The 12,011-nt window shown below is 45.3% G+C and overlaps 1 protein-coding gene across 1 annotated transcript in view; it reads left to right on the top strand.

Annotated features, from left to right (window-relative positions):
* Positions 1-12,011, top strand: part of SPEF2 (sperm flagellar and cilia associated 2) — a 212,814-nt gene that overhangs the window by 125,317 nt on the left and 75,486 nt on the right. The window contains exons 14-16 of the mRNA XM_088447783.1: positions 3,202-3,458; positions 5,628-5,718; positions 6,793-6,950. Coding sequence (XP_088303909.1) covers positions 3,202-3,458; positions 5,628-5,718; positions 6,793-6,950 — 506 coding nt within the window. The remainder of the gene's footprint in view (positions 1-3,201; positions 3,459-5,627; positions 5,719-6,792; positions 6,951-12,011) is intronic.

Raw genomic sequence — 12,011 nt, 5'->3', positions numbered from 1 at the left:
ATAATTCTGTTCATTAATTTCCATTACATTTCCTTTCTAAGAGTGCCCCTACAAAGGCTTATTTGTGTTTTTTCTAGTTTTTGCTCTTTGCATAACTATTTATTATATGTATATTGCACAAATCCTATGGGTGCACCACCAACATTAGAGTCATCCAGAATTTTTTGTTAAAATGTGTGATAGATCATTACGTTGGTTTTTTCATTTTTGACCTAATCTAATTGTATTAGGCATTATTCATTACCATTTCTCTCACCTTTAGTGCGGACTCCTCTGCTATTATTTATGTAATAGCAAAGCATACTGATGTGTCCTTACACAGCTTTGCTGCAGTCACGGTAAAAATCTCCTCTCGGCGCGCCAGGTCCCTTAAGTCTCTGCTAGCGCCGGGCTTCTTTTTTGCGTCTTTTTTTGACGAAAATGCGTCTAAGCCGCAATGCAACTAAGACGCACCAGCAGACTGTGCTGATTAATTTGATATGCGACACTTGTATATCTGTGTGCGACTGACTCTCTGAATACAAAGTGCTACAGTGACCCATTTTTGGAAAAAAAAAGACAGCCAGCGCTAGCCGAGTAGCACGGGATCTGGCGATTCACTCACACCAGGCAAGTCGCGCTGCGTGTCGGTTTGAGGCTAGATGTATGAGGACACATCTGTATACTTGTAAAGTACAGTATATCAAGTCTTTTTAAGAAAAAAATATTTTTTTTTATATTTCCACAGGAGCATATTGACTGATGGTTTCTTAGAGCTTTAGAATTTGGGGACATACGATTAAGGCATTGCTAGGATTTGGGTTATTTTTAACACTTCGGTTATAACATATATGCACTTATGCAGGTATTTAAACAAGTGTTACAAGCTGTAACAAACAAATCTGACCGAAGGTTCTGGGGTCTGCAGATGAAGGCTGATAGGACTGTGGGCCTGATTCAGACCATGTCGCAAGCACTGTGCACTCGCAAGCGGCCCGATGTTTAGGCACTGCGCATGCGCCACGTCCGGAGTGTGCGAGCCCCGCCGAGCGACTGAAGTTCAGTCGCTACGAGGCTCACAACAAGACAGGGCAGCTGTCGATGGTGAGTGACAGCTCGGCCCGTTTTGTGGGCGGGTAGGGGGGGTGGCTGGACAAACGCAGGTGTTCCCTTAGGAGCGCCTGGCGTTTGTAGGGAGGTCTTAATGACATCACTACTGATGTCAGCAGTGGACTTCCTGCTCTATTAGAGCAAGAAGTCCACTAGGCCTTGCGGCAGCCAAAACCCTACCGTAGGGTCTCGTCGCAAGGTCGATGGTCGCGATTATCGCGATGGTCTCCTGGCCGCTCGCACAAGCTGTGGGTGGTCTCCCACAGCTTTATGAGCGGCCGGAGAACAAAAAAACGCCCACAATCCCAGCGTATGGGCAGCGGCAGCGAGCGGGTCTGAATCAGGCCCTGTATATATCTCATTACTGGTGTAAATAGTAAATAAGGCCCCATTTAACAAGAAAAAACGCGCAATATAGTGCCTGCTGTCGTTGCCGCTCGCAGCACTATTTTGCTTTTGGTATTTAACACTACGATGCCGCGCGCTAAGCGATAGAGTTAATCTACCAGGCACCTTTTTTTTTCTCATCCACGGACGCCAACAAATGAGGATCCGTGGTAGATAGGGGCAGAGTGTAGGAGGGAAGGTGGCGGAGAGTATGAGGGAAGTGGACGAGAGCGGGAGTGAGAGGAGCGGAGAGCGGGGCCAGGATTCGGAGCAGCAGCACTGCATTGTGGGTAATTTTTTTGGATGCTGGCTACCCACCGGGTCTTTGCCGCTCAGTGATGCTAATGGAAACCAGGATTACCTGGCCAGTTTAGCCCTTCATAACAAGCTGTAACTTGCAGACACTGTTCGTTGTTAATACAAAGCTCATACATTTTGTATAGGTGGGAGAAAGCAGCCGAGCAATGCTCACTACAAGTAGACACACTGTGGTATCTGCTTTAATAGATACCAGAAATGTGCTTAAGCACGTTTTACAATTATAAAACAGTGATAAATCGCTTAACACTCGTTATTAAGTAGGGCCCTTAATACTTACTAGCTTTTGTAACACCAAGGTTCATTATGCACAATAAAGATTTTGATTTTGAAGAGCAAACTGCTACCAGTTCAGATTCAGAACGTGAAATAATTAGATTAAGCTAATTTTAGTTGGAATTCCCACCTGAAAGAGTTTTCACCTCATTCATGTATTATTATATGAATGAAATGTTTTAAGGCAGAACCAGGTTGCTGTTTCATTTAATTACAATTTGCCACTTTAAATTATTTCTACAAAATTGCCGACAAATCGGCACCTATTACATTTAGCCCTTGGTGTTATGTGGATTATACAGGTTTTGCGTCTTGCGCTCATCAGCAAGGTATTCCCCTCACAGCTATTGCTTTCATAATGGGATGGGTAGGGAGGTTGGCACTCTGTGCCTGATTCAGACCCGCACGCGAGCGCTATGCGCTCACAAGCGGGTCGATGGTGGCCCAATGCGCATGCGCGCGACAGAGCCGGCTCCGTCGTGCGCATGCGCGAGACCCGGATAGCGAGGGGCAAACTATGGCTCCGGGTCTCGTACCAAAGGGGGCGTGCTGTCAATGTTGAGTGACAGCATGCCCCTTTGGTGGGCGGGCCGGGGGCGTGGCTGCCCAGACTGAGGTGTTCCAATGGGAACGCCTACCGTCTGGGGCCGGCCCCACTGACATCACAAGTGATGTCAGTGGGAGTGCTTTCGACTCTGTTCGAGCCGAAAGCACTCTAGGGCTTGCGGCAATGAGACCCTACCACAAGGGTCTCGTCGCAAGCCCGATGGTCTTGACCATTGCGACCATCTTCCTGGCCGCTCGCTATAGCTGTGGGTGGTCACCCACAGCTATGCGAGCGACCAGGAGGCCGCTCTAAAAAAACAGAAGGACGGCCCTGATTCAGAGCAAGCGCTCTGTCAGAGCATCCGGCTCTGAATTAGGGCCTCTATCTACTGTATGTGTACAAAATAATAAACATTAACATAAACACATAAATGGGTGAAAGTCTCTTATGCTTGGGTTGCAAGGTACTGCAACATTAACCTGTGGAGATGCTTACATAGAGGTACTTTTTTTGATTTTTGTTCAGTTTTCAAAATGTGCTGTAATGGTTTGAATGTAAATTGAAACTTTGGTTTGTCAATTCAGTTGTGTCCCAGCAAACACAGGATGGATCACGGATGGCTTCCCGGCTACTGTGCATCAGGCTAAATTACTGGAGAAAGCTCTCACAGGCGCAGACCCAGAGAAAATGGCAGCAAAAAGCAGGAAAAGCAAGACATCGCTTATAATAAAAGATTCCAATGCACCGCAGGAGCCTCCGCCACAATCACCGGCTTTCGACTTTGCTGTCTTGATAGACATTTCAGATAACGTAGTGTTACAGCGTGCTGCTAGATTACATGGTAAGAATGATACAGAATGATACATATTCTTATACAGCACAGGTAGCCCAGGCCTCTCCACCTGTTGTGGTACTACATAACTCAGCATGCCTAGCTTAGTCTGTAGAGTATGTCCTGCAGCTAAAGGCCTGGAGGAATCAGTGACTATTCAATTGTTCTAGAAGCATTTAAAAACTGTTTTGAGGCATTTCGTGGAGGCAGCCATTTTGTTAATCAGTCGATCTTCAGCCTAGTAATCCCAAGTGAATTAGAAAATGGCTGCCTCCACTGAATATAAATGATAAAAATACTTCCTTGTATCTACCAAATGAAAACCTTTACACAGAGCGTCTGTGATATATAGCAATGTCCTTCTTTTCTTATCAGTAATAGACAAACACATTTTCAAAAAGTGATGTTTCAACTTTCAATAAAGTATTCCTTAAAAGACGACCTGACAAGTTTCAGTGAATCCGTTTTCATTATTTAAGCTGCATACACACACAACGATTTTGTTGCCAACGATTTTCTGAACGATTTTCTGAACGATTTTCTGTCAGATTATCTGTCACATTTTTTAAAGTGTAATGAACGATTTTTTTGAACTACTAACGATTTTTGCATATTCCCTTAATGAAAATCGTTCAGTTGACAAGTCTGACTAAACTACAAACTACAAACATGAACACGCATGAACGATAATCATTCATCGTTTGACTCAGAAAGTGAATGATTTTTCAAACGATTATCGTTAAACGATATCGTTTAACGATAATCGTTAAAAAAATCGTTGTGTGTCTATGCAGCTATAGTGTTGATTATCTGTCCTCCAAGATGGAGAGAGTGTAGAGCATGGGTATTTAACATGTGGCCCTCCAGCTGCTGTGGAACTACACATTCCAGCCCTGCCGCAGTTTTGCTAATAGGGCATGCTTAACTGTGACAGGGCATGCTGGCATGTCTAGTACAAGAGCAGCTGGGGAGGGAGGGGGAGGCGCATGTTGAATGCCCCTGGCTTAGAGAGCGTAAGCACTATGATCCAATGCTTCGTGTGAGCTAGAGCCTCTGCAGTATACACTGTAGAGTTATACTTTACTTAATAGTAGATTGCCGCTTTAAATTTAGCAGTGAACTTGCAGAAATCACGCTGATTTCTTCATATGCAGAGAGAGAGAGTGGCACTTGTGCCAATGCAGAGTTATAGACAAGTAGGTTTTGTAGACGTATTTTGCTTGTTTGCGCGCTGTGCATGCTCTGAGTTGAGAGTCTGCGACTACAGCGGGTAATGCAGAATCTTACGCCACTCAGTTGACTCTACTGGCAGCTGAAGGGGTGTACCTTGGTGGTATTGGGCTTTTGCACATAGGCAAACATCAGAGAGGGTGTGCCCATGGAGCTGCGGGCTATGCAGAGTAATTACGCATTTAGGACCTGATTCAGAGACAAAGGGTACTGTAATCGCAGCTGCATTCTCTCACGGATCGCAGTTGCTAAAACATGCTAATGCCTTCCAAAGCTCAGCCAACCAAGGCCCACTGCTGCCTTCTTATATCCGTATGACAACGTGCAACAGCGTAAACATCATTACCATCGACGCACATCGGGCAGTCGCGCAGCATGTAAGTCAAGTCTGACCAGCTGCAAACACAGCAGCTCTCCTGACACGCAGAGAGCTCTCGTGCTGCACAGGAGATGGCAATGACTGATTTATGCACTCCCACAAAACGGCGTTTAAACGGTCAGACACGCCTGCGTTCTTCTATCCGGCTTCCCTCCGTAACCACCCCCACTCACTTTGCAAATGGTTCCTATGAGCGGACATAATTGCAATGCAATCGCTGCCCGTGCGCAGTGCGGCTTTCACGCATGTGCAAACAATCCCTCAATCTGCAAAAATATGGGCTTTGCGGAAATCTCTGAATCAGGCCCTTAGTTCTCTGCACACAGTACGGGAGCAATTACTTCCGACATTGCATTTACCTGTGCATCAGGACCACTAATTGAAACATTTTAATTGAAATGTTACGTGTCCTCTTTAAAATCTCCTGTAAAAGCTGAACACTATATAGAGAATGGAAAGAAATGTCGGGGGTGGGGGGGGGGGGGCAGTTCCATCATTCAGTTGGCGGCTATATGTAGAGCTGTGTTTTTGCATCACGGTCCTATTTAACTAAAATAACATTCCTGCAGGTGGAGAAAATCCATTGATGAATCAGGAAGATGACCTGTGTAATGCGCCAGTGGGAGATGAAGACCAAATAATAAGCCAAATACAACACAGGTGGGAACATTCGCATCTATTAATGACAATGACAGTATATAGGCTTCCAGTTCTCCTGTTTATAACAAGAGCGATTAAATATGAGCCCAGAAAAAGCCCCCAAACAAGCTCAGAAAAGCCCCCAACAAAGACATCCTGGCCTTTATGTCAATAAGTCTTCATCCATTAGTGCCTTTCACACGATAATATGCTATTATGAAAATGAAGGCAGCCTCAGGGAATTAAGGGCCCGATTCAGACCCGTTCGCTAGGATGTGTTCGCACGCAGCCTGCTGATGTTAGCATTCTGTGCATGCGTATGTATCGCAGTGTGCGTGCGCAACCTGTCTGTGCGATCGCGAAGCGCTCGCCCCTTGTGTACAGGCGCCTCGCTAGCTTGAGTGACGGGACGAGCCACCGGGGGAGTGGTGGTGCGAATGCAGACTTGCCTGAGCGTCTTAACGCCGTTTCAGAGGCGTGCATAATTAAGACGCAACGTCATAGTACACGTCACCTGGCTGAATTTTACACTGAAGCACTCACAGTGCTTTCGGTAGGGTATGGTCTACCACAAGTGCTGTATGCATCCGATGGTTATCGATGTTACCGATTGTTGAATACACTTCCTGGAGATGACGTGTATTGCGAAGGGAAAGTGGGCGTCTTAAGATAGGCTGGTGGGCATCTGCATACACACGGCGATCGCAAGCCAAGACATGGTGGGCGTGCTAATGCCTTGCTGTGAGCTCGCGGGATTTGCATACTTTGGCAGTGTGTGAAAGCATCTAGCGACGGGGTCTGAATCGGGCCCTAAGCTTCTTGATATTTGGGTCACACTTGACCTGACCCTCGGTTAGTTTGTTCATCTTTCCTACCAGAAAACTAGTAAGTGGAAATAGTCGGTCCTGTTTGTTTAATACTTGGAAAATGTTAAAGCACCAATGCCCTCCAGCATCACAAATGGCTTCAGTTCTTTAAATGAGGCCTTGATTCCTTCCCATTAGATTGTAGAGATATGTGTGTGGTGGGTGATAATGGAGGTGGCTGCTTATAGATCATGTTGAATCTCACAGCTGTAAATATATTTTCCTGTAGAATAACAGGTTTCCTGGACAACTGGCACAAACTGGAGATGTTGTTTTCGGTGCAGCAGAATATTTTAGTGAAAGTGAATGGAGAAGAGGAGGAAGACATCTTGTGCAAGAAATTAGAAGAAGTATTCTTAACTACTATCTACAATAAAGAAAATAAAGGTATGATGTTAGATATACTGCGATTATGTTATAAAGGTATCACCATCTTCCTACATCAGTCTGGCAGGACTCTGATATTGTTACTCTGTGCTGCTGGGGAACCCTGCTCCTTCCACTTACACACTCTCAGGCTGCGGCTCTACCACTTTCCTCCATTCCTCTCCTTACATTGTGACACTACCCCTGTTGTATGCAGCCCCGTCCTAACTGATATAGTCACATTAAAGCGCCTAGGGACCAGTGGGCACTATGGGTCGCTGACTACTCTAACTCGTTTTTATGTGAGTTAGTTTTTTAACGAACATTAGGGAAAAGCAAACTATTGCCTATGGCATCATTGGGTCAGGCTCTGCATCACCGCCTCCCACATGATCTCCACGCTCATTTCCTGAAATCCTCTGTGCTACTTTGATCATGCTAATCGCCTGATTGGCTAATACACTATGGTCATAAAAGATAAGCGAGAGGTGAAGATTGAATACAATAAGGAGCCATGGCCTTGGTCAATTGCACAATACAGGTATGGATTATAGACGATATTTATACATATTGCATATAACTTGAAAGACTAAGAGGGGTATTCAATATGAAACGTTAACCTCGCCAGCGAGGTTTTCGCCGCACATCGGAGGTTTTGCCAGCGAAAAAGTATCGCCAGCACTCCCGCTTATCCCTGTATTCAATTTGAAATCGTCGAAAACGGGACCCGGCGATACTTGGATCGGCGAAAAAAAACTGGAATTTTCAGGAAATAATTGTAGGAGCCTCCTAAAGATCCTCGGGGATCACTATGGGTACCCCCGTTTTTGCCTGCAGAAGAAAGTCGGGGTTTTTTAATAGCCGCGCAGGTGATGCAGAAGAGCACTTAGGTTTTTTTTTTTCGTTTTTTAAGTCATCCCATCAAATTTGGGGTACATGAAAATGGGTACTAGCATATTTTTAAATCCATAAAGGTAATTTGTAAAAATTCTGCAAAAATGCACCTGCCGCTACTTTGCGCAATGAAAAAAACACCTGCCCCATATTTGGGGACCCCACCAGAAATAATTTCGTTAGTTTGGTTTTTTTTTTACGTATTATTTTTTGTTTAACCCAATTTTTTTTTTTTTTAGGGTGTCCCGATTTTTTTTGACATATTTTTTAGAACATTTTGTTTTAAGGGGACATTCCCAAAACTACAGGCTATGTTTTATAAGCCTTCACCCCCAAACCCCTATTCTGAATTTTTTTTCACTTGCTATAGTGCTTTGAAAAATTATCCCTGTTTTTTAAAAAATTACCCTTGACCCCATTTAAGGGAAAAAACTGGAATTTTTGGAAAATATGCAAGGGACCCCCCTAAAGATGTCCAGACATGGGGGATCACTATGGGTACCCCCGTTTTTCTCTGCAAAAGAAAGTCATAGCTTTGCCAGGTGTTTTTTCCTGCCGCGGCTATAGAAACCCTGACTTCCTTCAGGAGTTAAAAATGGGGGCGCCCATAGTGATCCCCCATGTCTAAACATCTTTAGGGGGGTCCCTAGAATATTTCCCGAAAATTCCCGTTTTTGTTAACCTGTAAAAAAAATTTGTAAAAATTTACAAACAAAATTACATAAGGTCCCCCCCCAAAAGCCAAACCAGCCCCAGGCTTGCAGCCAGTGGTGGTTTCTAAAAATACGGGGAACAAAATGTGTAGGGTTCCACAGTATTTTGGAAACCAACACCAGACTGCAGGGACTAGTGCTGGTTTTAAATATAGGGGGCAAAAACGACGTGGGGTACCCCCTATATTTAAGACCAGCACCAGACCCAACCGACTGGGGTGTAATGCCACAGCCCGGAGACCCAATCACCGGGGCTCCAGGGCCAAAGCATTACACCCCAAGTCGGTCAGCGCAAGCCGGTGATCTCGGGGGAGTTGGGGACCCCCCAAAAAAGGGTCCCCCCTCTCCCGAGCACCACAGGCTTACGCTGAAGCCTGGGGCTCATCCCCATACCCCTGGTGCGGTGGGTATGGGGGTAATAGGGAGGCCAAATAATGTAACACTATTGTACTTTACAGTGAAACTACAAGTGCCAGCATGCCTGCCATTTTGCACTTGTGGAACTACAAGTGCCTGCAGACATGCGGCACCTGTAATTTCACTGTAAAATAAATAGTTAAAAAAAGACAAAACACACACTCCGTGTCCAGTATAAGTTTATTACACACACCTACCCATTCACACATATACTCACCTATATCCTGGCGCTGGTCTCCGCAGTAATCCACGTACTTGGCAAAACAAAAAACGACTTACCCGAGCCACGAACGAGTTATGAATATGCGTGTTCCCACGCATACTCATAACTCCTGAATGCCAGCTGACGGCACATCGACGGAGCTTGCAGTCCTGAGAGCCAATCAGCGGCCGCGCTGACTGTAGAGCAGCCGCTGATTGGCTCCGGCTACTGACAGTTCCCACGTGGTGTGACTCGCCCACGTCTGAACTGTCAGTAGCCGGAGCCTATCAGCGGCCGCTCTACAGTCAGCGCGGCCGCTGATTGGCTGACGGGACTGCAATGCCCCGTGAAGTGCCGGCTGCGTCCATTCGGGAGCTATCTGTATGTGTGACAGCACACATACAGATAGCTGTGTTGCGTGGATCGGCTAAATGCGTTTCGTTTTTTTTAACAATTCCATGGATTACTGCGGAGACCAGCGCTGGATGTAGGTGAGTATGAAATCTTCCTTGCAGGGCCATGTTTTAAGGATTTCTACTGGAGAAGAGGACAGAACATCTGGTATAGGTAAGTATGTGTGAATGGGTAGGTGTGTGTAATAAACTTATACTGGTCACGGTGTGTGTTTTGTCTTTTTTTAACTATTTATTTTACAGTGAAATTACAGGTGCCGCATGTCTGCTGGCACTTGTAGTTCCACAAGTGCAAAATGGCAGGCATGCTGGCACTTGTAGTTCCACTGTAAAGTACAATAGTGTTACATTATTTGGCCCCCTATTACCCCCATACCCACCGCTCCAGGGGTATGGGGATGAGCCCCAGGCCTCACCGTAAGCCTGTGGTGCTCGGGAGAGGGGGGACCCTTTTTTGGGGGGTCCCCAACTCCCCCGAGATCACCGGCTTGCGCTGACCGACTTGGGGTGTAATGCTTTGGACCTGGAGTCCCGGTGATTGGGTCTCAGGGCTGTGGCATTACACCCCAGTCGGTTGGGTCTGGTGCTGTTCTTAAATATAGGGGGTAACCCACTTCGTTTTTGCCCCCCTATATTTAAAACCAGCACTAGTCCCTGCAGCCTGGTGTTGGTTTCTATAATACAGTGGAACCCCACACATTTTGTTCCCTGTACTTTTAGAAACCACCACTGGCTGCAAGCCTGGGGCTGGTTTGGCTTTTGAGGGGGGACCTTATGTAATTTTTTTTGTAAATTTTTACTAATTTTTTTACAGGTTAACAAAAACGTGAATTTTCGGGAAATATTCTAGGGACCCACCTAAAGATGTCTAGACATGGGGGATCACTATGGGTACCCCCATTTTTAACTCCTGAAGGAAGTCGGGGTTTCTAATAGCCGCGGCAAGTGCATAAATGCGACTTTGAAGAAGAGCATTTAGATTTTTATTTTTTTTGGGGGGGGGGGAAATAACTATGCCAAGCAAATTTGGGGTACTTGAAAATGGGGGTCAGCATATTTTAAAGTTGCTAAAGTGACTTGAAAAAATCGTGAAAAACCCACCTGCCACAAGCAGCTGCAATGAAAAAAACACCTCGGGCATACTTGGGGACCCCCCCAGAGTCAAGTTCGCTATTTTTAAACTTTGTCCCCCAACATTTTTTTTTTTGGCCCCCAAATTCAAAGTGCTTTTTTTGGGGTGTCCCGATTTATTTATTTTTTTTGACACAGATCGTTTCAAGGGGTCATTCTGAAGGGTGCTGGCTATTTTTTTGAAGCCTGCACCCCTAAACCCCAATTCTGCACTTTTTTTTCGCCACCTATTCAGTGGTGAAAAGTTATCACCGTTTTTTTTTCAAAGACTTTTCGAACCTGCGAAAAGTCTTTGAAATTGAATACGGTGTAAAACCAAAACCAGCGAAAATGACATCATCGGTGCGAAATTATCACATAAACGGACTTTTCGCTCCATATTGAATACCACTGTAAGGGTATGAGGTGGGGGAACCTTGAGCACTCGTAAGTGTCCGGGTTGGTAGGTAGATCCACATATGAGAAGAAAGAATTTTTAATCACCCTATATGGGTGTGAAAAAATAAACTAGTGGAGGTGCTCCTATGAGAGTTTAAAAGCCAGGTAGAGATTTCTCACAGAATGAGAAAGCCCAACCCCGGCCCAGGAGTCCCATTGCGCACATGCTGCACTCCCCAGGCAGCATCACCGCAGCACTGACAGCAGAGATTAAGCAGGTATTTTCTTTTCACGGAACGCCCACTAAAGCTCTCCCAGCCCACCCTGCACTGTCATATATACCAGGGGGGCAGGAGTGTTATATATGAAGCTGTAGGCTATCCATACTATTATCCCTTTCTGATTGGGGTTTACCACACAGGGCCGCTCACCAGCAGTTCGCTGTGGGACCCCACATACAGCAAGAAGCAGCAACCTACTGAATATACCGTTATTACTATACTGCATGGTATATATGTGACACTCTCGTTGTGTTTCCACCATATGTGTGTCGGTCTGTACTACTTGTGTCAGACTGACCCTTAGGGGTATAGTTACTAAAGGTCTATGTTAGTCTATTTTGAACGATTTCAAATCAATGAAAATTGGTCAACATCGATTATGTGTTTCTGGGACTAAATGAAATATGTTGAGTGCCCAAGTCAGGAGATTGTTTTTTTTCTTTCCCTTTGACACATTGCATATATATCGTAAGACACATCATTCCCTGGGGTATCATGGCCCATGAGTAAATCCAGCTATAAGAGCTCACTGTACAGATGTGTTCTCCTATACAAGGGTGGTTCAATAAGTAAGTCCCCACATTTGTACCTTAAAATAGGTATTTTCCCCAACTGTTCACCTGCTTAGGAGGTCCTGAAAAAAAAAAACGTGT

The sequence above is a fragment of the Taudactylus pleione genome, unplaced genomic scaffold (assembly GCF_031769625.1).
Source record: "Taudactylus pleione unplaced genomic scaffold, aTauple2 ptg000438l, whole genome shotgun sequence".
NCBI lineage: Eukaryota > Metazoa > Chordata > Amphibia > Anura > Myobatrachidae > Taudactylus > Taudactylus pleione.
The sequence above is the reverse complement of the archived record's forward strand: the minus strand, read 5'-3'. Positions and strand labels throughout refer to the sequence as shown.